This window comes from Lactuca sativa, chromosome 2 (genome assembly GCF_002870075.4).
Source record: "Lactuca sativa cultivar Salinas chromosome 2, Lsat_Salinas_v11, whole genome shotgun sequence".
Classification (NCBI taxonomy): Eukaryota; Viridiplantae; Streptophyta; class Magnoliopsida; order Asterales; family Asteraceae; genus Lactuca; species Lactuca sativa.
In genome coordinates, this window is record NC_056624.2 from 187,616,452 (window position 1) to 187,642,838 (window position 26,387).

Genomic DNA, 26,387 nt, shown 5'->3' on the forward strand with positions numbered 1-26,387 from the left:
AGTTGTTCATACAACTCGGCGAGTCCAAGGCAATCTTCTTAAGCTTAAGAACAACTCGTCGAGTTGTTCATATGACTCGGCGAGTCGGATGAAGATTGTCTGAGTTTTTGGATCGAGAGGGTACTCGTCGAGTCGATGTCATACTCGACGCCACGAGTAGGATTGATAAGTGAGATTAGAGACTCGGCGAGTTGGCGGCCCAACTCGGCGAGTCAGGTCAACTGTGGGTTGACCTTGACCTAGAGTTGACTTTGACCTAGAGTTGACTTTGACCAAGAGTTGACCTTGACCTAGAGTTGACTTTGGCCAAGGGTAAAAGAGTCATTTTACCCAGTGCAGTGTTTAGTATTTGATTGAGTGTGTTTATGGACTTGTAGCCGGGGAGATACCGGAGCAGCAGCAGCAGTTAGCTTCCAGAGCCATACACACAACAGCCAGTTCACGAGGTGAGTTTCCTTCCAGTAGGAATGGGTCTAAGGCCACAATGCCGACCCGTTTAGCTAGTAGTAGTATCCGGATTTTGATCCGATGCAGTAGTTAGCATGTTTGATGCCTTCGTGGCTCAGACAGGAGTTATGTGTGATCATGCTAGTGATATGTTTATGCTATGTTCAGTCAGCTTCGAACTTCGGTCCGATGTCAGCTTCGGACTTCGGTTCGATGTAGGGGACAAGGTCCCAGTCAGCTTCAGATTTCGGTCCGATGTCAGCTTCGGACTTCGGTCCGATGGAGGGGGCAAGGCCCCAGTCAGTTAGCTTCGGGCTTCGGTCCGATGTAAGGGACAAGGTCCCAGTCAGTCAGCTTCGGACTTCGGTTCGATGGAGGGGGCAAGGCCCCAGTATGTGCTTGATATGTTATTGTATGGTATGTGGTAGTTTGGGGGAGGTCACTAAGCTTCGTGCTTACAGTTTCAGTTTTGGTTTCAGGTACTTCCTCAAGTAGAGGGAAGAGCTCGGGATGATGGCATCGCACACACCACAGCTTCAGCTTTTATCCTGGGAGTTGATTTAGTTTTTGATTTGATATGACATAGTTATGATACAGTTTTCCGCACAGTGTTTTTATTATGTTTGGGATACATCACGTATGGTTTTATGATATGACACTCAGATTATGGTTTTTGGTTATATTGAAAAATGAAATTTTTGGGTCGTTTCAAAAGGAGATAATGGGGATGAGTAATGGGGATGAGTAATTTGGATTAATTGATTTATATGTATTGTATGGTATGTGGTAGTTTGGGGGAGCTCACTAAGCTTCATGCTTACAGTTTCAGTTTTGGTTTCAGGTACTTCCGCAAGCAGAGGGAAGAGCTCGGGATGATGGCATCGCACACACCACAGCTTCAGCTTTTATCCTGGGAGTTGATTTAGTTTTTGATTTGATATGACATAGTTATGATACAGTTTTCCGCACAGTGTTTTTATTATGTTTGGGATACATCACGTATGGTTTTATGATATGACACTCAGATTATGGTTTTTGGTTATATTGAAAAATGAAAATTTTGGGTCGTTTCAAGTTGGTATCAGAGCCCTGGTTTGAGGGATTCGGATACACTTCCGGGTGTATCTGAACTCAAACTAAGGGGAAATAAAAAGATTTTTAAAAGGAAAATGTTTTCTAAAAGAATTTTGAAAGCACTTAGAAAGAAAGAAATTTTTTAAACGAGATAAGGGTGTGGTGCATGCGATCAGCCGAGCTCAAGTAAGTATTCCCAAATTACCCATACAAGTTATTTGTTCAGTTTCAGTTTCAGTAGAACAACATGCTAGTATAGGACTAAGGATCTAGGAGGATGCCTTATGTGCCCGCTTTATGTGTTACAACTTTATGAGTATTGCATGCTAGTATTGAGTAGACAGCAGTAGGATAGCCTATTTAGGTTATGCCTGATAGTATGAGCTTAGCATTGTATGATAGTACAGTTTCTCGTTATGAGAATAGTTTTGCCTGAGTATGTTTCCTTTATCCGAATGCTGCTTGCTTCGTGCTTTATGGGTTCTGAGTAATGGGAGTTGGCCATTAGGTGAACACGTCACACCACATGTGATCAAGGTTGAATAATCCCAGAGTGCCGGAATTGGCCCTATTGCGCAGCTCTTGTTTGAGTCCAACCGTTATAGGGATGAGTCTTTTACTAGAAGGATTATCTGATCCTCGTCACATGTGATGGTGTTCAGGTGGTGGCTAATTAGTATTAGGGGTGTGCACCAAACCGCACAAACCGCACAAACCGCCCACACTGCACCACACCGCACCGCATAATGCGGTTTTGGACATTCGTGGTGCGGTTCGTGGTTTGTTATTTTTGCAAACCGCACTATGCGGTGCGGTTTGCGGTTTATAGTTTCAAAACCGCGGTTCAAACCGCACCGCACTGGACCATATATATATATATATATATATATATATATATATATATATATATATATATATATATATTTGAATTTTTATTAACTATCCCAAATTATCTAAATGGTTAAAGCTCAATAATATGTGGCTATAAAAATTACTTAACGTGTGGCTGTAAAAAATAGTTTAGCATGTGGTTGTAAATAATTCTTACTTCCTGTTTGTTTAACATGTGAATGTAAAAAATAAAAAGAGACAATACAATGAATAAATATTGTAAGTTATAACTTACAACTAATAAATTATATTTTTGGAATTATATAATAGACGTTGCATGCATCTAGTAAAAGCAGAAAGAGACAATAAAAATGATTAATTATTATAACTAATAAATTATATACTTGAAAATATCTAATAGACGTCGGTTCTTTACAATACAAATTGAAAAAAAGCAAGGCCAAACCATAGGGATTAGGGCATACTGATCAAGAATAACCACAAAGACGCAAAGACGCTTCTACTTTAAAATTGATATTTTCTTCTTTGATTCCCGTTTCAGTAAGCAATGGTGATTCATAATCGATCAAGGGTTACACATCACACAGGGTATTAATCAGTTTGTTCTTCTTCCCTTTGATCCCTTTTGAAGTTTTCTAGTAACTTCAATATATTTGAATGATCAATAACGCTATGATTTTATTTATTTGTATTTTTTGTTTTGTTTTTCCTGTAGATGGAGAAAAGTGCACCAGAGATTGACTCCCCATCATCAATTCCAGTTTCTACCGAAGATGTAGTGAGTTCACCTCCATTTGATTCTAGTAATGTTTCTAAACCTCATCCAGAATCTAAGAAAAAATCAAGAAAAAAATCAGATGTTTGGCAGCATTTTGTTAAAAACAATGACGATCCAAAGGCTCCTAGGGTTGTATGTAAGCTTTGTGATAAGTCTTATGCTGGTGGTGACAGAGCATATGGAACAAGTACCCTTAGGAATCATTTGCTTAATCAGTGCCCACACGAAAATTCACTCAGAATGGAAGATAAAAAACAAAAAACTTTGATTTTCCAGAAGAAGTTGTGTGGGGCTAAGAGTGGAAGTGTTGAAGGAACTAATTTAAAGGCTGTTGGGTTTAGCCAATCTGATTGTAGGCTTGCATGTGTTAAGATGATTATCCTTGATGAATTGTCATTTAGATTTGTAGAGCAAGAAGGCTTTAAGTTATTTTGTAGTGTCGCATGCCCCAGGTTCGATATACCATCACGCACCACGGTTTCAAGGGATATCAAGAATTTATATCGTGATGAGAAGAAAAAATTAAAGAATTACTTTCTTAAACATTCACAACGAGTTTCTTTGACCACTGATACATGGACTTCTATTCAAAATGTTTGCTATATGGTGTTGACAGCACACTTTATAGATCATGAATGGAAAATGTAAAAAAGGATTTTGAATTTTTGTCAAATTCCTAATCACAAAGGAGAAACGATAGGAAAAGCAATTGAGATGTGCTTAAAGGAGTGGGGTATCGAGAAAGTATTTGCCATAACGGTTGATAATGCATCCTCTAATAATGTGGCTATTAGTCACATCAAGAAACGATTGCAAATATGGAAGACTGCGATTTGTAATGGAGAGTTTGTGCACATGAGGTGTTCAGCACATATTCTTAACTTAGTTGTAGGTGATGGGTTGAAAGAATTAAATGCTTCTATAGTTGCGGTTCGTAATGCGGTTAGATATATCATAGCATCTCCAGCTAGATTAGGAAGTTTTCAGAATTGTGTGAAGAGTACTTGTAAAGAAGATAAGGCTATTATCTGTTTGGACGTATCAACAAGGTGGAACTCAACCTTTTTAATGTTGGATAGGGCAATAAAGTATTTAGATGCTTTCAAGTTGCTAGAAGAAGAAGATGAACATTATGTGAAATATTTTAGTGATAAAGATCAAAATGGAAGGAGTTTAATAGGACCACCAGTTTCTAAAGATTGGGATAACTGTGCCATCTTTTGTCAGTTTTTGAAAATATTTTACGAAGCTACTCTCAAGTTTAGTGCCTCTTTATTTGTTACTACAAATTCTTATTTTCATGAAATATGTACTGTACGTGGGAGAATATTGAAATTATGTGCTAGTGACCAGTCAATCTTGAAAGATATGGCTTCTAAGATGAAGACTAAATTCGACAAGTATTGGGGCTGTGTGGAAAAACAAAATGTGCTTCTTTATGTGGCTGTTATTCTTGATCCTCGGTATAAGATGAAATTTGTGATATTGTGTTTGAAAAAGCTATATAGTTTAAAAGAAGTAGACACAATAACCGCTTCTGTGAATTGTTGTTTGTTAAAGTTGTTCTCTCACTATGCGGATGAATTTAAACTGAGAAATCCAGAAGTTGGCGTAACGCAAAGCGGGTCATCTATTCCAGAAAAATGTTCAACGTTGAATAACTTCATGGTTGAAGACGATGATGACGATTCATTTAATATGTTTGAGAGCGAATTTGAAAAGGAGTGTGAGAAAGATGGGGCATTTGATACATCAAACGAGCTTGATAGGTATTTGGAAGAACGGAGTGATGGGGAGAGAAAAAATAAAGATTTTGATATACTGGAATGGTGGAAAATATCTTCATCTAAATATCCTATATTGGCAATGATGGCTCGCGATGTTCTCGCCATTCAAGTTTCAACCGTAGCATCCGAGTCAGCTTTTCGTACAGGAGGAAGGGTGCTTGATTCGTTCCGAAGCTCTTTGAATCCTAGCATGGTGCAAGCTTTGATATGCTGTCAAAATTGGTTAAGAACTTCAACTTTGGCATTAGACATGGGTTCACTACTAGAGGATATAGATGCGTATGAATATGCTGATTCAGGTATATTAATTGATTTTTTCATTATATTTATTTTTTTATATAATTTAAATTTTATCGTCTTGTAGATAATGTAAGTGAAGTTGTTGATCTGGATTAAGATATTTTGACGAGTAAATAGACAAGTTAAAATGTGGTAAGTATTTGGTAGTGTCAAAATTGTTTTCATGATTACGTTATTATTAAAATTTAGTTAACTGCATGCTCACAAACTTTGAAGTTTAATATTTGCAGAATTCACATGGAAAATCACAAGAAAGGAGATCCAATAGTGTAATGGAGATTGAAAATATCTTTTGGTGAATATGTGGAATATATCTTTTGGTGAATATGTGGAATATATCTTTTGGTTATTTCTACTATTTAAAACTTTAACTTTTGAAGATGTTTAGTATATTATGAATTTTGGTGGCAACCTCGTTTAATATACTTAGTTATATGATTTTGTTGCATGGTTGTAAATGAAAGTTGCACAGTTCAATAAACCGCATTTAAACCACAAACCGCACAAACCGCCCGCATTAAACCGCACCGCAAAACGCGGTTTAAAACCTTCGTGGTGCGGTTTGTGGTTTCAAAAAAACTCAAACCGCATATGCGGTACGGTTTGCGGTTTTGCCTCAAAACCGCACCGCACCGCACCGCGAACACCCCTAATTAGTATTATAAGGAGACCTTCAGCAGCTGAGGACTAGTCGAGATGAGTCTGAGGTTTCCTAGGGTAAGCCTAGGATGAGAGTAGCAGAGATCAGTAGTAGTAGAAGTGACTTGGTGGAGTCAAGGCAGTTCTTGAAGAAAGTACGGATAGATGTGGAAGGTAGTATGGGCCCGTACTACTGAAAGCAGAGGATCCATACTCGAATCAAGAAAGGCTGAGACAAGACCAGGGAGCTAGTTGTAGTATCAATGATCCCTTGGGATATTTCCGTTTTCTGATGTAGTTGTGATGTGTTTCAGAATGGTGGTTTTGCGTTCCAGACCAGCAGCCGGCAACGAAGGTGACGGGGAGGGATCAGGTTCAGGTCCGGGGGACGAGCGCATGGATGAGCAGACCCGAGAGTTTCTTTCTTCGGAGATTACGTGCATCATTTTAGAGCAGACTCCTGTGATCTTCGGTTCAATCAAGGAGGGGATTCTGGAGCTGATGGATGAGAGATTGGGCACCTTCCGTGCCGAGGTAGCGGCCATGATGGGGTCGCGCACCCTTACTTTCAGGGAGTTCAGGGCATGTGGAGCTCCGGACTATCATGGGGCGCGGGACCCCATAGCGAGTACCAGATGGTTGGCGGATGTGGCCAACGCTTTCCGCTCTAGCAGGTGTCCCGAGGGGGACAAGGTCAGATTGGCGTCCTGTCTTCTGAAGGACAGGGCACGGGATTGGTGGGAGGAGGTCGGACATGCCATTGGGGATGATGCAGCATTGGACGCCATGACCTGGGCTGATTTCTCTACCAGGTTCAGGGCGGAGTTTGCACCGGTCATTGAGGTGCAGCAGTTGGCTAGGGAGTTTCAGGACCTCACCCAGACTACAAAGACAGTGGCGGAGATCACCGCCAAGTTCAGGGAGAGGGCTCTTCTCGTTCCTCAGTACATGGCTGATGAGGAAATGAAGAAGGCCCATTATCATGAGATGTTGCGGAGCGATATCCGCCAGTTTGTGAGCCGGTCCAGCTGTAAAACGCTGGAAGATATGATTGCTAGGGCTCGGGAAAGGGAGATTGATCTCGAGATGGAGAAGAAGAGGAAACCGGAGGCGGTTTCGGGTTCAGGCGGTTCGGGCATAAAGCCCCGGGTTTCAGATCACAGGTCCAGGGGACAGCCGAGCCACGGTCGATGTGGTAGGTGTGGGAAGATGCACGAGGGGGCGTGCAAGGCAGGGAGTTCCGGCTGCTACAAGTGCGGTCGGATTGGACATTTGAGTAGGGATTGTACGGCTCCTGCTACTGCCGTTGCAGCATCAGATCTGATTTGCTTTCAGTGCAATCAGAGGGGACATAAAAAGTCCCAGTGTCCGAGCTTAGCCGCAGCAGGGAAGGTGGTTGCACCTGCCCCTGCTACCTTGAGGATTACAGATGGCCGGCAGGGCCGAGCTGATGCGCCAGTGGCGAAGAGTAGGGCGTTTCAGATGACAGCAGAGGAGGCGCGAGCGACTCCTGATGTGGTGACGGGTATGTATCTTCCCTTCATCTCTTTATTATTATTATTATCGTTTGAATATTGCTTATGATTGTATTTTTTATTTAGGGTCGTTCTCTGTGAACGACATTTCTGCTATGGTATTTTCGATTCGGGGGCTACCCGATCATTCGTATCGCTTGCGCTTAGCAAGAGATTTAGTAGAGCTCCTGGGGAGCTAGATTGTCCATTAGAGGTTGAGATAGCAGATGATAGGACCGTGAGGGTCGGCAGAGTGCACAGAGGGTGTTCCCTTCAGTTGTTTGATGAGCAGTTTTCAGTGGACCTGGTACCTATTCCCCTGCGAGGGAATAAGGTTATTGTGGGCATGGATTGGCTAAGCCCCAATGGGGCAGTGATTGATTGTGAGCTTCAGCTAGTGAGGGTTCGCACTCCCAGTGGGGGAGAGTTAGTGATTCAGGGCGAGAGGCCACAACGAGGACCGACCTTTTGTTCCGCCGCAAGGGCGAGGCGCTATGTTCAGCAGGGTTGCGTCAGTTTTGTATCTTACGTCTTGGATGCCCGGGAGAAGGGCAAGACGGCAGTTGATGATGTTCCTATTGTACGAGACTACCCGGATGTGTTTCCCGAGGATTTGCCGGAGATACCTCCTGAGAGACAGGTTGAGTTCAGGATCGACCTAATTCCTGGTGCGGCTCCGATAGCCAAAGCACCGTATCGACCAGCTCCCCCTGAGATGCAGGAGTTGTCTACACAGCTGCAGGAGCTGTTAGACAAGGGTTTCATTCGGTCGAGCAGTTCGCCTTGGGGAGCGTCGATCCTGTTTGTGAGGAAGAAGGATGGGTCGCATCGTATGTGTATAGATTATCGGGAGTTGAATAAGGTAACGGTGAAGAACCGTTACCCACTTCCGAGGATAGATGATTTGTTTGATTAGCTTCAGGGAGCGTCTTGGTTCTCCAAGATCGATCTACGCTCCGGTTATCATCAGATGCGAGTTAGAGATGAGGATGTACAGAAGACTGCTTTCAGGACCAGGTATGGTCATTATGAGTTTGTGGTGATGCCATTTGGGCTCACCAATGCTCCAGCCGCGTTCATGGATCTCATGAACCGTGTGTGCAGGCTGATGCTGGATCGGTCAGTGATAGTATTCATAGATGATATCTTGGTATATTCCAAGACGCAGGAGCAGCACGAGGAGCACCTGCGGGAGGTGCTGGAGGCTTTGAGGAGGGAGAGACTTTTCGCAAAGTTCTCCAAATGTGAGTTCTGGTTGCGCGAGGTGCAGTTTCTTGGTCACCTCGTCAACCAGAAGGGTATTTTGGTAGATCCGGCCAAGATAGAGGCCGTGATGCAGTGGGAGGTCCCGAAGTCTCCATCTGAGATTCGGAGCTTCCTAGGGTTGGCAGGGTATTATCGGAGATTTATTCAGGACTTCTCCAAGATAACAGTGCCACTCACCCGACTGACCAAGAAGTCGGTGGTATTTCGTTGGGGGCCTGAACAGCAGGCATCGTTCGAGACCCTCAGACAGAGATTGTGCGAGGCCCCGATTCTTACCTTGCCAGAGGGAGTAGAGGACTTTGTAGTCTACTGTGATGCCTCGATCACAGGTATGGGAGCAGTATTGATGCAGCGAGGCCATGTGATAGCTTGTGCCTCGAGACAGTTGAAGTCTCACGAGGCTAATTATCCTACCCATGATTTGGAGCTGGGAGCAGTTGTGTTTGCCCTCAAGATTTGGAGGCATTACCTTTATGGGGTCCGTTGTACTATTTACACGGATCCCAAGAGTTTGAGGTACCTTATGGATCAGCCGAGTCTGAACATGAGGCAGAGGAGGTGGTTGGATGTGCTAAAGGATTATGATTGTGAGATTCTTTACCATCCAGGGAAGGCCAACGTGGTGGCCGACGCCCTAAGCCGCAAAGTGTCGGTGGCCCCTATCAGAGATCTGTGTTTGAGGATGACAGTGATCACTCCGTTGTTGGAGCGGATCAAGGAGGCTCAGGTGGAGGGCCTCAAGGAGGAGAGACAGAAGTGTGAGAGGATCGTGGGCCGAGTAGCCTCATTTGATTATGATAGTCGGGGATTGATGACGCTTCACGGGAGGGTGTGGGTACCGTACTGGGGTGGAGTACGGCAAGTGTTGATGGACGAGGCTCATAAGTCTCGATTTTCTATCCACCCAGGGGCGACGAAGATGTATCGAGATCTTCGACCTGATTATTGGTGGCCCTGCATGAAGCGGGACGTCGCCTGGTATGTTGAGAGATGCCTGACCTGCCGGAAGGTCAAGGCGGAGCACCAGAGACCTCACGGCAAGATGCAGCCGTTAGACATTCCTGTGCGGAAATGGGAGGATATCACCATGGATTTTGTCACCAAGCTTCCCAGGACCTCACGAGGAGTGGATTCGATATGGGTAGTAGTGGATCGGTTGACGAAGAGTGCCCATTTTATCCCGATCCAGGAGAGTATATCAGCAGAGAAGTTAGCCGATATCTATGTGCGAGAGATTGTGGCACGTCATGGAGTGCCGGTATCGGTTGTGTCAGACCGAGATGTCCGTTTCACATCCAGATTCTGGAAGCGGTTCCACGACGAGATGGGTACTCGTCTCCATTTCAGCACCGCTTTCCACCCTCAGACGGACGGGCAGAGCGAGAGGACGATTCAGACTCTCGAGGACATGCTTAGGGCATGTGTTCTAGATTTCGGTGGCAGTTGGGATACGTATCTTCCGTTGGCGGAATTTTCGTATAAAAACAGTTATCATGCGAGCATTGATCGACCTCCCTTTGAGATGCTGTATGGGAGGAAGTGTAGGACCCCGATTTGTTGGGGCGAGGTCGGTCAGTGGGTCATCGGGAGCACAGAGGTGGTGCTCAAGACGGCCGAGTTGATCCAGCAGGTCCGTATAGACTGCATACTGCGCAGAGTCGGCAGAAGAGCTACGCCGACAGGAGGCGTTCGGACTTGGAGTTCCAGGTGGGGGATATGGTCCTCCTGAAGGTCTCACCTTGGAAGGGTGTCATCAGATTCCGAAAGAGGGGCAAGTTGGGCCCCAGATTTATTGGTCCTTTCAGGGTTTTGGCCCGGGTGGGTCGGGTTGCTTATCGGATAGACCTTCCTGAGGAGCTTAGTCAGATCCACAACACTTTCCATGTGTCTCAGTTGAGGAAGTGTTTGGTAGATGAGTCGGCAGTCGTTCCCCTAGAGGATATTCAGGTTGATAGCAGCCTGAATTATATTGAGAGGCCGGTCGCGATTCTGGACCGGAAGACCAAGAACTTGAGGAACAAGGAAATTCAGTTAGTGAAGGTGCAGTGGTAGCACCAAAAGGGATCAGAATGGACGTGGGAGGCTGAGGAAGAGATGAGAGAGCACTACCCAGAGATATTTGCAGATTCAGCCGTAGCAGACTTCGGGGACGAAGTCTGAGATAAGTGGGGGAGAATTGTAACGACCCGTCTCCGGTATGATGATTCCTTGGTTTTTATTTTGAAGTTTTGCAAGAGGGACTCGGCGAGTTCATAGCCTGACTCGCCGAGTAGGGACGGGATTTCGAGCACGTGTTAGCTGGCGACTCGGCGAGTCCATATTCTGGACTCGGCGAGTCTGTCCGTCTGGGAGAAACCCTAAATCCCCGGGTTGCCCACTATTTAAGCCCCCTTATGGCCTCCATTCTCGCCTCCTTCACCCTCAGAAGCTGTAAGAAAACCCTAATTCGTTCTTGAGTGATTCTAAGTGATTTTGTGTGCAATTGTGAAGGCTTGAAGAAGGAGAAGAAGAAAGGAGCAAGGAGAAGGATTGTGGAGCAGGGATTCAAGGGAAAGCAAGAGCTCTTTGAGGTATTCTTCAGATTTCCTTCCCTTTTATGCTTTAAAACCCCCCTCTAGATCTAGTTGATGCTTTTCTCAAGCCTTATGTTGATATGGAAACCCTATTATGCCGAGATATCCCTAGACTTGTTTATTTAGGAGTTGTAGCACCCAGATCTATTGTCTTTATGGAGATATTTTGCATATTAACCCTAGATCTACCCCTTTTAAGCATCTTTTAGCCTTTATTCCCTTGTTCATGCATTTGTACACGTAAAGTTGGAAACTTTACGTGGTAAATCAGCTTATTGGACTCAGATCTATCTTGTGTATGTATTGGATTCGAGCAAAATCGAGTGTAGAATAGTTGCATGGCAGTGACTCGGCGAGTCGGAAGAACGACTCGGCGAGTCGAGTCGCGAGTCCCCGATTTCTTCCTTTTGAGCGGTGTCGAGTGGGTCCAGTGAGTAGTGGAGTGGACTCAGCGAGTTTGAGGGTAGACTCAGTGATGGAGGGACTCGGCGAGTTGTTCATACAACTCGGCGAGTCCAAGGCAATCTTCTTAAGCTCAAGAACAACTCGTCGAGTTGTTCATATGACTCTGCGAGTCAGATGAAGATTGTCTAAGTTTTTGGATCGAGAGGGTACTCGTCGAGTCGATGTCATACTCGACGAGTAGCCACAAGTAGGATTGAGAAGTGAGATTTGAGACTCGGCGAGTTGGCGGCCCAACTCGGCGAGTCAGGTCAACTGTGGGTTGACCTTGACCTGAGTTGACCTTGACCTAGAGTTGACTTTGACCAAGAGTTGACCTTGACCTAGAGTTGACTTTGACCAAGGGTAAAAGAGTCATTTTACCCAGTGAAGTGTTTAGTATTTGATTGAGTGTGTTTATGGACTTGTAGCCGGGGAGATACCGGAGCAGCAGCAGCAGTTAGCTTCCAGAGCCATACACACAGCAGCCAGTTCACGAGGTGAGTTTCCTTCTAGTAGGAATGGGTCTAAGGCCACAATGTCGACCCGTTTAGCTAGTAGTAGTATCCGGATTTTGATCCGATGCAGTAGTTAGCATGTTTGATGCCTTCGTGGCTCAGACAGGAGTTATGTGTGATCATGCTAGTGATATGTTTATGTTGTGTTCAGTCAGCTTCGGACTTCGGTCCGATGTCAGCTTCGGACTTCGGTCCGATGTCAGCTTCAGACTTCGGTTCGATGTAGGGGACAAGGTCCCAGTCAGCTTCGGATTTCGGTCCGATGTCAGCTTCGGACTTCGGTCCGATGGAGGGGGCAAGGCCCCAGTCAGTTAGCTTCGGGCTTCGGTCCGATGTAGGGGACAAGGTCCCAGTCAGTCAGCTTCGGACTTCGGTTCGATGGAGGGGGCAAGGCCCCAGTATGTGCTTGATATGTTATTGTATGGTATGTGGTAGTTTGGGGGAGGTCACTAAGCTTCGTGCTTACAGTTTCAGTTTTGGTTTCAGGTACTTCCTCAAGTAGAGGGAAGAGCTCGGGATGATGGCATCGCACACACCACAGCTTCAGCTTTTATCCTGGGAGTTGATTTAGTTTTTGATTTGATATGACATAGTTATGATACAGTTTTCCGCACAGTGTTTTTATTATGTTTGGGATACATCACGTATGGTTTTATGATATGACACTCAGATTATGGTTTTTGGTTATATTGAAAAATGAAATTTTTGGGTCGTTTCAAAAGGAGATAATGGGGATGAGTAATTTGGATTAATTGATTGATTAATTGATGATTGAATATAGTAGTTATATTATTGTGGGTCGAAAACCCTATACGCTCACCAGGCTCCCAAGTCTTACCCACTCAGTTTTCTTTGCATTACAAGTAATGACACAAAAGTATAAGTTGGTTGACTTGACGAGAGATTTTGGATTATAGACCAGTAGTTGTAAATAATTGTTGTAAGGTTAAATTGTACTGTTTATGCTTTTTGGTTTGTATCGGAACATGACATACCGAAGTTTTATTAGTTAATGAAAAGTACATTCTCTTTTAGAAATGTTTTGATAAAGTTTTATCATTTTTTGTTTGGGAACAAATTCCACAACTGTTTTCTTTAAAAGATTACCCTGATTTTAATACAAAGCATAAACAAATCGGTCTTTTTCTAGCCGTGAAACTGGGGATGTCACAATCTGACGTCCATTTTCGTCTGTCATTTTACCATTGCATTACTATCGACGAGATCTTCGATTCTCGTTTAGATTGTTTCGGCTAGAAATCACTTGATCTCATATTCGAACTTTGGGTTGCATACTGCTAAGTCGAAACTTCGAAAAATAATAACTTCCTCATACGAAGTCAGATTTAGACGTTCTTTATATGGACGCTCTCGGTTTAACGTATTATACGACTTTCGTTTAAACCACTAAGGCTAAATATCGCTCTATCGTAAATTACTATTTACATCGCACAATGTCGTGTCGGTTCTGTCGCGAAACTTCGACAGGTCATAACTCCTTCCTTATAACTCGGATTTCGGCATTCTTTATATTTTCGAAATCCTTGCCACGACCACTACGTCTTCATGCATCGATATCGGTTTTATCTAACATTTTATTTTTATGCTTATTTTTATTCTTAATTCATTTAAGCCACACAATTAAGCATAAAACACATAATGCTCAAATAATACATTCTTATTATTTCAAAATAAGTTACACAGGTTAACCTGTACTATTACATCAACATTAATGCCTAGCCCAAAAACACGGACATTACAGTGATAGGGGCGGAAGCCCTAATGATACAGTTGTAGATAATAGAGAAGATGGTGACGCCGATGGTAAATTGGCTGAGGGTTTTGTCGGTTTGCTCCGACTAAGTTGAGAAGAGAACACAGAAAAAAACTGATCGGTGGTGGAAGGATCGGGAACACACAGCTAAAGAAGTCCCGAAAGTGGTGGAGGCGGCTTCTTCTCCTAGTTATTGATATGGAATCGGTGGTGTAGACGTAAATGGAGACAGTGGGTAGGGAGCAGAGGATAGGGAATGGTTAAAAAGTATAAAAAATAAATATAAAATAATAAGGACACTAATTTAAAGACAATTGGCTAGCATGATGGTGAGCAAAATAACAGGCAAACACGTGGAATAAAAGTTTTAAAGAAACAAAAAATGCTACCGAGAATAGAAAAAGAACCAAAACATAAAAATACACCCAAAAACAATGGACCATTCCTATAAAAAAGAGCCCAAGTTTACTATTCCTAACAATAGTCCTCCTTTAATGGACAACAGTCTCACGTACATTTCTCCTAATTAGCACCTGTTATCCCCCACTCGACATCTAAAATTCCAAATGATCAAAATACCAAAATCCTTGATAGCTTTGTTCTCACTTTTCAACTTCTGCAAAATCATATAAAGTGAACATTAAAGCTATATAAATTAACCAAAGCATGCCAAATAAAAGTACAATGCTATAATAGTAATCATTTTGAAAGTATAATGCCTATAAAGGAAATGAAAGTAATAAACAAACTCAAAACCAAATACATTCATTATTTATAAAATTCAAAATAAAAATAAAAAATTACAATCTTCCTCTAATAAACTCAATACACTTTCATGCATCTTGCATGTCCTTATATCTTACCAAAACAATATTATAATAATTTATCTTAAGGATACAATCACTAATATTAGGGACAAAAAATGAGTTTGATAATCCAAAATTTTTTAGCCCCATAAAAGCTTGCAACTTACATAATTCACTATTGATTCATATGAAACTCATGTTTGCTTTATTATATTCCTATATTTATATCATATCAGAATGTATTATACCTCTTCAAGCATGGAACCACACTCAAAATTGAGAGGAATGTGATTCAAAAGCAGACGATACCATGCTGGCTTAATGAGCATAATCTCTCATAGCAATAGAAGTCTTTTGTAGATCACCTGGTGCAAACAACAACTAAAATCATGACATTTGTAAGAAAAAGGCGAGTCTGGTCACTCATGGACTTTCACTAATAGATTTAAGCCTTATTTGGCTTGGAATTTAGGGTAACTTACCAAAAATGGAGCTGGAATTATAACCTAAAAACCAATAAATATTAATTTTTTCTTACAGAAATCATAAAAAAATGAAACACATCTATACTCGGACCTCGTCTCCTAGGGAACAAATAGCAAGAAATGCTTGTAGTAAACTCTGTCTTGCCCCATGACTAACCACAATTTCATAAGGTGTATAAGGAATATGATTCTCCTCTAGAAGAAATAAAAGAAAAATATTTAAGAAATCATCATTAACATTTATATCCGAAAACTCAAAAGGATTAAAATTTCATTTGATCTTACCCTTCAATTTCTTGCATATTGCTGTTTGTAGTTCATGGGTACCTGCATTAGATGTATACCTTGTGTAACCTTCAGGAATTGCATTTTTTGTAGCCTATTTTTAAAAAAAAATATATATTAATCAAGGTTCGAACAACTATTATCTATAGCAATGAAAAGAATGGATTGAATTGAGGAAATAACTCTTGAAATCAGCAGGTACGTCAGCGATAATAGGCGGGGTGTGAAAATCAGATTCTCCAGTAGCCAAACGAATGACAGGAACACCTGCTTCTACAATGCAATTAAAATGAGTTGAAGGCACTAACCATTATGAATTGAACTATTTTGGTACTTGGTTAACTATTAGTGTCTGATACATACAGAAAAATGATCAAATTTGAAGTGAAACTGTATCATGTTTGACCAATTAATGAATTGGTGAAAATTGCGTATATGTGGATGAAAGACGAATCAAATGGGATTACTAACTGTGAAATTAGAAATCAAAACATAAATCACCTACAAAAGCACATGTATTTCAATTAGAGCTTCATACAGATTGGAAAAGAAACATGTGATGAATTGATTTAGTGAATGGCTCCGCCTCTTTTCTTTTAGTAGTAGAACTAAAAAAAGCCCTAAAATCAAATAAAAATGTAGATTTGTAATCCAAAGAACACTTAGCTCGATAGAAAACGAATGTGAAGTCCGGAAGCACGTTACATCACCCAAAAAAGGCATCAGTTCCTCTTAGTCGACCCTCCTTTCCAACGAATCGCCCTCTCGCTTTGTACTCTGATACTTCAGTCGTCGAGGTAGTAGAATAAACCAAGCCCGATGAGTTAAACCCTGCCGATTGCAATGTATGAGAGAATATGAGAAAGGGGCGTGTTGTGTTGGTGGATGAAACCCAAATGGTGGAGCAAGGTTCGGAAAAAATTACCTGTTGGTCGAGTCCTTGTGGATGTTGTGATGGCAGAGTAGAAGGTGAAGAAGGATGGTGAAGAAGACGATAAGTGAAGGTGGATTGGAACGACAATTGTTAACAACAGAGGGGTAATAAACCTTAGAGCGAAAGGAGATTATCATTCAATCGGTTTAGAAAAGTGGCAGGATGGAGCTGAAATAGATACAAGAGAGGTGAAGAGGTGGCGGTTGAGGCGGCGGAAGATACGTGGGGGCAATATGAAGATCTTCACTAACAAAATGGTCATATAATAGCGGGTTGGCCCAAAACAATTGGTTATGTAGCCAGGCGGTGGAGTACATCGACAGATGATTTACAAAATTAAAACGAAAAGGGTAAGAATCGCATTGAAGGGATGCAGAAGGAAAAAGAAGCGGTGGAAGCTCTACGAAACAATGACGGTGGGAAGAGATACAATTGAGGGTGAGTAAGCAAGGAGATGCAGAAGAAAAGAAAAGGGAAGAAGCCACGTATCTGTTGTGTCAGAAGCTTGGAGGTGGTGGAATACACAGTTTCCAGAAACACAATAGGGAAAAAAATTAATAAATGAATTAGAAGAAGCAAATAAAAAACGACAAAAAAATGCCCCATAAAAGAAAGCACACACAACTGCAATCCCATCCATAATCAAAGGACCAAAACTGTCAAATCCTTAGCAGTTTACTGTAGCTAAGGATTGACAATTTTAATATATATAGTATAATGAATTTATTTAACGAAACCTATTTTTACAAACTCATTCCACCACCTCATTATTTTTAAGTATACATTTTATTTTCGAAAAAATAACATTAATTGACACTTTTTTTTTGGAATGTAAAACCAATTTATTTTTCTAAATCAATAATTGATCAATTCTTCTTCATTCGTAGTTAATTAGTGTCACAATACAATGAGTAAGAAGGCAAACAAACAATAAACTGCGTCTTTAAACCTTTTTAAATAATAAAGTCAATTTTTTAAAGACTACATCCATAGATCTAGGGGATATAACATTGTTATGCATGATATGTTGTATTCTATTAAGAAGTTCCACCGCAACCAACATGAGGAAACCAAACGTATCAAATGCAAATGATATGAATACTTGTTGATTTTCCATCCACGATTTCTCATGTTTTGTAACTTTGCATGTAACAGCTTTTAAAGCCATCTGCCTTATTTTGAAACCCCCAACCCTCAAGCCCACGAGAGGGAATACCCCTGTAAGGTCCACCCATGCGTGTTTCCTTCCAACCCATCAAAAAACCAAAACGCCAACCGATCTAAGGGTTGACCTTCTTTCTGTTGGGTCAATCAAGAAATTCACATGTATCTCTTTTTTGGCGGAAACCCCGACACACTTAAATATGTCCAACAAAACATCTTATACCATATCATGTCGATATTTGAACCCCAATAGTTCTCTACAATGAACCACATGCTCACCAAAAGAGTCCAAACATGACTTACGACACACCTGGTATATCTCGTTAACTGGAAATACTGGGATCATGATCCGATATTTAAGGATAGTGCAATATTCCACAAAAGACATATGTTAGCCAAACCTATTTATAAGGATAGCTAGAAGAAAAATCTTGAACATATGTTTATTGTAAACACTCAAAAACTGTTTTTTGTCGAACCGTCATATCAAAATGCACTTTCATATCTTGACATTGATAATTGAATATATGTTATATGACAACAATGTTTTTTTTTTATCTCTGATACTTTTGTCATTATTAAAATCTTGATAAATACTATTTAATGAAATAAATTTCTATAAAATGTATTTATTTTTATTTTTTTAATTTTGATTTAAGTGTATTAACTAATAAGTTTCCAATAAATAATAAATGTTTCATATATATATATATATATATATATATATATATATATATATATATATATATATATATATATATATATAGAGAGAGAGAGAGAGAGAGAGAGAGAAATGTAGGTTCAGATGTTTCTCATATCTATTGTCTGGTAGAATGCACCAATAAGAATTTAGTAACATTAAATGTATATTAAATGATATCCATACCTATAATTCTTTTTTATGGAAACTAATTAAATTCGTTATTAATATCAACAATAATATTCTTTCATAATGAATTCGTATGTAGAAGAATAAGAGTGTATTCTAGTAGAACGAGCATATATTCTACTAGAATACACTCTCATTCTTCATATTCCATACAACTTTATTGTATTTTAAGTGAGTGAGTATTGAAAAAACGTTATTGCTAACATAAAACCTAGATACGAATTCATTTTGAAAGAATGTTACTGCTGACATTAATGACGAATTTAATTAGTTTCCATAAAAAAAATTATAATTATGGATATCATTTAATATACATATAATTACGGAAATCATTTAATATTTATATTTATTTTATTAAATAATTATTTTATTTTACTAAATTCCAATTGGTGCATTCTAGCACACAATAAATATGAGAAACAAATTAACCTAGCCATATATATATATATATATATATATATATATATATATATATATATATATATATATATATATATATATATTATCTTACTATATTATTATACAAACCTTATTGTTTCTAGAAATAGATTTAACACGTCCAAACCTTTAAGCTGAATGTACAAACAATTATCCATCCTACCAAATCCGATTATCAAACATATGCGGACGTAAATTGATTTTTATACCTTAAATACCTAAACCTAACCAGTTCGGTAAAAGTTGACCCTGTATTCAAGAGATAAACGTTTCATGGCGAAATCTTAGGCGTACATTTTACAGTTGTTATCACATCGTTCAAAATTTGAAATCCCTGAAAACATATCCTACTTCAATCTTTCCTTCCTCTCTCCCCATAAGAAGCCCTAACACGCATCCACCTTGTCATTTTATACTGCCATATACAGAGAGGTGTTGAAGATCGGAAAATCTCTACACACACTCACCACTCTCGCTCAATACAGGTTGAAATCTCTGTACCCTTGAAGGTTTAATCGTTTAAGCTACCACTCCCCGTGCCATCACCATCAACAACCACACATCGCACCATGCCATCAGGAACCACTCTTCTGTTTTTTTTGTTTTCTATTTTTGAAAATCCAGTTACGCCTCCTCCTAACTCGAAATCGAGTTTCAGTTGATGGAGGTTTGCTCCTATTTTTTTCCCTTTCTACTATGGTGGTAGAGTCTTAGTCCCAATAATACGATGTTGGAGTTCAGTTATATTCCAGTGAAAAAAATTTACAGGAAGGGAGCCAATCGCAAACCCTAGGCGATTTCATTTCTTCAAACAAATATGTTTATGAAATATCTTTAATTTCATGTTTTATTATGTTGAATTTCGTTTGTTTAGTTAACCATGGATATTGTCAAAAAAAATTCAGAGGATATGGCCGAGATCTTGATTTATCTATCTTTTGATGTTTTTGTTAATTTTAATTTTAATTTGCTATATATTGTTCATTCTTCAAATTATAAGGATAGTTTTTTTTTTTGTTGTTACAGGAAAATGAATTTCACCGGCTGCTCCAAGTTTCAAAAACTAAGTCTAATCACTTGCTGTCTTCTTAATTTCCATAATATGAAAATTTTACCCAATTATGGTATAGTAATTTCATATTATTTCTATAAGCCAATCTGTAAAGTTTTTTCTTATTATGTACTTTGAGAAGTTTGAAATTACAACTTCTAGAGCATGCTATATTTGTCTAATATTATCCATTTTGGTGTCATTGTTGATTGTAGGTAAAGTGGATTTGTGTTGGCTTTGTTGGAAATTGTGCATACGTTTTTTTACTTTTGCTGATTTTGTGATGTAGGCCTTGCCGAATTAGCAAATTGCTGATTACCCGAATTAGCAAACTGCTAATTACCCACCAAAATTGGTTCCAGAACTGTTTGCAGCAATAATTTTGTTTTGGATTCAGGTACTATAATTTTGTTTTATTTAGTTCTAAATTATAAATAATAAAATGAATAACTTTTGATTCTCAAGTCCGTTTTAACCATTGTAATCATTGCATTTATTTAATCTATTATTTAGTTATCATAGTTTTAGGTCACATGTATGTAGGTTTATTTTTTATTGCTATAAAGCACAAAGAAATGATAGTAGGATGCTATAAAGCACAAAGAAATGGAAGTATGTTGCTTTATTTTTTATTTTTTTGGGCTATTAGCTGCCAAAAGGCCAAATTTGTTTAATGTCAAAAGGCCAAAGTTTTGTTTTATTTTGTCAAACTAATGGATTTTGTTCTTCCTGTATCTAGGTTGGAGATAACTTTAGTAAATTTGGGGTTTTGCATTTTTTTTGCTACCTAATTCTAATGCTACCATTTACTTTTATGTGTTTTGTAATGAAATACTCTTATACTTTGAATAAGATGGGAGTTAGTTACTTACATATTTTCTTTCTTGCAAGCGTGTACTGATGCAAAATATGTATGAAGATACCACGATTTTAAAACTCAAAAATACTAAAATTTCTATTTATATAGACATAGAAATTAATCATAAAAAGGTTATTTTATGATTCAAATATAAATGAGCAATGATAGTACCCATTAAAAATGATGATTTTGCTTTCATGTTTTTGTCATTTCCGTGTAAGTACGAGTGTTTGATACTTTCTTTGGATATATTGTAAAAAATATATTAATTTGTTTTAACACATTAATATAATAAAAAGTTTTTTAAAAAAAAAACATAAAATGTAATACAATAACAAAGGAATCAGTGGATAAAAGGTGTAGATTTGGATGTAACTTCTTGAAAAAATTAAAATGTGTTGCTATTCTATAAATTTAAACTTATTTAATAAAAATAAAAGGTAACAAACAAAGCAATAAAAATGTTAATGGTTGTTTGTTTACATTTATAAAATATGTTGGTTTTTATCCTTCATGTGATTTTTTCAATACATTAAAGTTGTTTCTTTTGTATAAAATTTTCTAGCCTTTAGAAAAAAAAGATCACTTAACTTTGATGTTTGCTAAATCTCAGATACTAGACTTGCAATTATTACTTTTGTGGGAAGATTGAAAGGTCACACGTTTTATGACTATTTTGAAGCTAGACTTGCAATTATTATTTTTGTGGGAAGATTGAAAGGTCACATGTTTTATGACCATTTTGAAGCTCATAAAGTAGTAACAATTTGTTATAATTTTTTGTGTTTGTATATTGTATATGCGTGTTGTTTTTGTATGTTGTGTGTGTGTGTGTGACATTTATGATTGTAGGTTAATGTCTATTATGATTAACTTATACCCCCGGTAATCGGAAATGGAACTTAAAGAGAATTTATAAAGTTAATCTCACATTAAAAGAAAATTTTCATACAAATATTATGTCGATAATTCTTTAAAAGCATCTATAATTTTCTTTTACCGCGTCAACTTTATCACACTAAAAGCATCCCCAATGGTAACTACCATATCATTTAATACGTTTGTCAACTCATTATCTAATACATTTAAATTCTAATTAAATGAGTCTTCTATGGTTAAGCTTTTTCAATAATTTTTTTTCTATGAATTTAACTTATTGATCTTCATCTATTTAAAATGTTCTTAAACCTATATGAGGTAACTCTAGATTTTGAAAATTATATATGGACTTTTGATGTACTTTATAATAAAAGTATAGAACATGTCATCATTTTGTCTCCTAAAATCTAGCCATGATAATATTAATAATCTTATTAAGCATTAACGCAGAAAGTAGATAATATTAGATCGGTTTTGGCCGTTTTCTTTGCATTGGAAAGCATAACCGGTCGTCCAGGTAAATCGGTGTTTTAAAGACCGGTTTTCGGTTGAGGCGATAAGAAACAAATTTAATCCAAAATAACAACATACTTTTAAATGGACATTTTCGAATGACAAATAAACACCCAACACAAATGATTTGTCGAAAAGAAATTTGGGTTCCTTGAAATATAACATGTTTTTGAATGACCATAAGGAACGCACAAAGTATTCGCCGCCGCCGCTTTGCGCGGGTAACGACTAGTGTATATATATATATATATATATATATATATATATATATATATATATATATATATATATATATATATATATATATATATATAATTAAATTTAGGGCGAAAAATGTATAATATTTTTCTAGAAAAACGAAAAATTTAATGTTTATTAAGTGGTTTGGATCACATTAAAGTTTATTTAAATGATAATAAAGTTTGTAAAAAACCACAATTTGAGATGCTCGTCACCATAAGTTTTACTTTTGCCTTTTAGTATACTCATATTTTAAAACAAATGTTAGAAAATATAATACTATAAGTTAGTTGGGTTGTTGCATCGGGTTTTATATATATGTGAGACGTGCGATTGAGAGTTTGATTCTCTTAAACTACCTTTTGTGGTGTCATATGTGGATAATTTTTTCCTAAAAATCTCTATGGGAGCTTGGTTTGCCGTGTAAACGAGCTCAAACTCGAGGTGTTCGCTGAAATATTACGAGTAGGCTTCCACTTAATTCGTTTGCCATTTCCAAAAAAAATGTAAATTGAACCCGAATGATACAATTCAAAACATGAAAAACCATAATCGAACGATACGGCCCAAATATAACTTGTTTGTCATGAAAATGTTGACTAAGGTACACATAACTTGTATGTCGTGAAAATGTTGACTAAGGCACACGTAAAACACATTTTCAAACATGAATGTGGAAAGGTTCTAGCCATGAGGCAAAATGGTTGTTGTGTTGATTTAGGAGAAAGGGAATGATGTTTTTTATGTTGCTGACCTCAAGGCAAGGTGGAAAGAAGCCTTGTTGGCGTCTGGGTTTTCGTTAGGTGCTATAGCGTGGTGATCGACTGTGGAAAGAGAAGATGATCGGAGGCAGACAACGAAGAAGGGGGAGGAGCAAGTTAAGATTATAGATGTCAAAAAGTCCCGTAGGGGGCCCGTACCATTTAGGGGAATTTTTTTTAAAAAAAAATTGAGGGTGGGGATGGGGGCGGGGGCAAGGTTAACCCCCATTTTAATTTTGGGGCGGGGGCGGGGTAGCCAATCTCGTTCCAAAACCCTCATGGGACCCTGTTAATAAATTACACATATATTTACATATATTAATTATATAAATATAATAAACAATAACATGATTTTGAGCTTCCAAAATTCATTAAAAAAATGATTTTAAGTTGTTAGTATATTGATTTTAAGATACCATAATTTTTTTATTTTTAACATGTAAAATTCTGCTATAAATAATTATATGTTATCCAAAAAATAATTTTTTTAGCCTAAATAATAACTTCTTTTAGCCCAAAAAAAGACAGCCCAAAATCAATCGGGGTGGAGAAATGGGGGCGGGGGCGGGGTAATAAAGGGGATTCAGGGGTGGGGGCGGGGGTAGTAAGGCTGAACATTTCGGAGGTGGGGCGGGAACCGAGGAACAGGGAAATTTCGGGGACAGGGGCGGGGAATGCACTCCCCGTCCTGTTTGCTCCCGTTGACATCCCTAATTAAAATGATAACATGAGGAGCCGATATTAGGACTCTATAACATTAAGATTGTTATAATCATTTGCCCTTTTCCATTCCACATGCCAAATATAAATATAATGAATTTTTATAAACAAGAGATGTACAGTTGTACACCAATATAAATACAAAATATAATCACTAATAATCTTATTTAAGATAATGTTGACCTTTGTAGTATATATAAGTCAGTGGTTTAATTGAAAAAAACATATCTAAAAAAGATTGTGAAACCATAGAAAAATTGTTGTAGAAATACTTTATATATGCATGTTCGCGACACATAGGTGGAAGCATAAGTCAAGTGTCTTGGTCTTTGTGCTGTTTACTCAATTAGCGTATAACAGATATTTAACTGCATTTGATTGAAAATCAAAAAGATTCTTTCAGTTATACAGTAAACTACTTTCTTTTTCCAAATACATTAACAAAAACAAATAGTAACAATTAACATGGTACCGCATACATTAATTATGGTTGATTAATTCTTTATAAATTGGTAATACATCGCATGAGCATAAAATAGACGATAACTCAATAAAATCCAAATATATTGATTAAAACTTTTCTCTAGTCAAGCATAGCATAGGTCGTGAGGGGTAGTACATATGATTTTATAGTAAGTCGGAAAAATTACATTATGTCGAAAAATTTCTCAAAATGATTTCAATACGCCAAACTTTTTGAGGGTTAATTAGTACACTCTACCAGTAGCGAGTATAAAACGTAAAATCACATGGTTCAATATTTAAATGAAACCGATGGAAAATTAAAAAAATCAAACAATATTAGTTGCGGGTTCGAATCGGGTCGAGTCTTATAAGCCAAAAAAATATTTAAAACTCTTACAACTGTATCTGACAAGATTTTATATCTTGATATATTTTTACAATTGTATAATTAGTAATGATGGCGGAGCGGACGGTGGCTGCCGACTGTGGCACGGGCACACCTACAAGTGATGTCGATTGGCAATTGACATTGTCGGTGGGCTGATGAGTGATGCCTAATGGTGATCACTCGGTAACTCTGGGGCTTGGACACGGTTATTATTTTTTTTTTTTTTAATTTAAGTTGTATTGGACTACTTATTTTAGATTGGACTAAATATAAAATATGGGCTATAAAAATACATGTATTTTAGTTGTCTAAAATACTAAAGCTAAAGGGAGTGGTGCTACAAAAGTTGCACTTCCTTCACTGTCACGTAAGCGCCACCTCACATTTTACCACAAAAGTGTGGTTTCATACCACACCCAAGGAGTGGTGCCACACTTGAGTTTTTTTTTTCTTTTTTTTTAATAATAAATAAAAAAATGGTTGTGTTCCAAATGGTAAGAAAGTCATCCAATCACAATCACTCAATGAGTGCTCTCTTCTACGGCCGCAAGGCACCTCCTACCGCACCCTTACCATAGTGGTGAAGGGGGGGGGGGGGGGGGGGGGGGGGGGGGGAGTGAAGTTGGGTATCAAAGTTTCAATGTATAATATTTTATTATGTACAGTTGTACACTAAGGGTGTTGTTTGATTATTATTTTTTGAGTTCCGGGTTAATCAGGTATAGACATCTAGCATCTTCCCAACATTGTTTGTTTTTGGTGGCAATAAATTTTTGTTATTAAATAAAAATATATTCATTTTTAGGTAAACATATAGATAGTACCGAATACAACAAAATAATCGGCATCTATAACAAAAAGCAAGGATAAAATGGTTATAATTGCTTTTGATAGTCCATTATATTCGAACATTTATTTAACTTGTGATACATATTATTGTTAATAATATCTAAACATGATACACTTGTTTTTAAAGGGTCCCAAATATTTGAGGGAGTTCAAGGAACCCAAATAAATCTTTAAACCTAAGGGTGTCCTTAAAGCTAAAAAACAATTTAATAAGCAAAGAATATCTAAATAGTACTCAAGTGTTGTTAATTTATTATTAGATTTTGTGTCTATCTGTTCTAAAACAATTGTTAAACTTCCATTCTGGTAGCGAAAATGGATCTAATAAGTAATAACTAAAAGCTTTTTATTGTTTGTTGTTTTACGCATCACGTTAACGAATTAAGTTTGAACAAGTGGCACATGAATAAGCCCACAGATTTGGTTTAGACCATAATGACACTTTTAAGTAGTTTAAGGAGAGCTTTTGAGGCATTACCTCCTTATTGGAGATGAACACGATTTCTTAAACTAATCATGCATCAAAAGACTCAAATACCTACAAACTTTATGCTTTTTCATTTGTATATATTTATCATAGGAAATCACGAAAAAACACCTTGATATAAGTACTAGTACATATATCAATAGTACAATGTGAAGGTGGTCATAAAACTCTTTAAATATTTCTGAATCCGAGGATTTAGTCTCAGATTACT

The 26,387-nt window shown here is 38.2% G+C and overlaps 1 protein-coding gene and 1 long non-coding RNA gene across 7 annotated transcripts; one reads left to right on the forward strand and one right to left on the reverse strand.

Annotated features, from left to right (window-relative positions):
* Window positions 1–14,293: 14,293 nt before the first annotated feature.
* Window positions 14,294–17,060, reverse strand: LOC111889076 (bifunctional aspartate aminotransferase and glutamate/aspartate-prephenate aminotransferase-like). 3 transcript variants are annotated; one of them, XM_052768575.1, is made up of 8 exons: window positions 16,465–17,058; window positions 15,903–16,370; window positions 15,723–15,806; window positions 15,540–15,633; window positions 15,346–15,449; window positions 15,252–15,275; window positions 15,018–15,134; window positions 14,294–14,579 (listed from the first exon to the last, which is right to left on the reverse strand). In XM_052768575.1, exons 2-7 carry the CDS (start codon window positions 15,936–15,938, stop codon window positions 15,105–15,107), a joined length of 372 nt encoding a protein of 123 aa, XP_052624535.1. In that variant the 5' UTR covers window positions 15,939–16,370; window positions 16,465–17,058; the 3' UTR covers window positions 14,294–14,579; window positions 15,018–15,104. The 3 variants fall into 3 exon arrangements, with proteins under 3 accessions (XP_052624535.1, XP_023740979.2, XP_023740992.2); XM_023885211.3 differs by having other exon boundaries at window positions 15,723–15,812; XM_023885224.3 differs by lacking the exon at window positions 15,252–15,275 and having other exon boundaries at window positions 15,723–15,812; window positions 16,465–17,060.
* Window positions 17,061–19,187: 2,127 nt separating this feature from the next.
* LOC111889068 (uncharacterized) lies at window positions 19,188–21,829 on the forward strand. 4 transcript variants are annotated; one of them, XR_006188369.2, is made up of 3 exons: window positions 19,194–19,631; window positions 19,991–20,412; window positions 21,488–21,829. It is a non-coding gene; the product is annotated as an uncharacterized LOC111889068 (long non-coding RNA). The 4 variants fall into 4 exon arrangements; XR_006188368.2 differs by lacking the exon at window positions 21,488–21,829 and adding an exon at window positions 20,755–20,886; XR_006188367.2 differs by lacking the exon at window positions 21,488–21,829 and having other exon boundaries at window positions 19,196–19,631; window positions 19,991–20,088; window positions 20,231–20,886.
* The last annotated feature ends 4,558 nt before the right edge of the window (window positions 21,830–26,387 follow it).

Coding starts and splice junctions, on each gene's coding strand:
- LOC111889076 (XM_023885211.3), bottom strand. CDS start 15,938: ATGATACAGTTTCACTTCAAATTTGATCATTTTTCT. Junction 15,634..15,722: donor CGTACCTGCTGATTTCAAGA/GTTATTTCCTCA, acceptor TTTTAAAAATAG/GCTACAAAAAATGCAATTCC. Junction 15,450..15,539: donor AATATGCAAGAAATTGAAGG/GTAAGATCAAAT, acceptor TATTTCTTCTAG/AGGAGAATCATATTCCTTAT.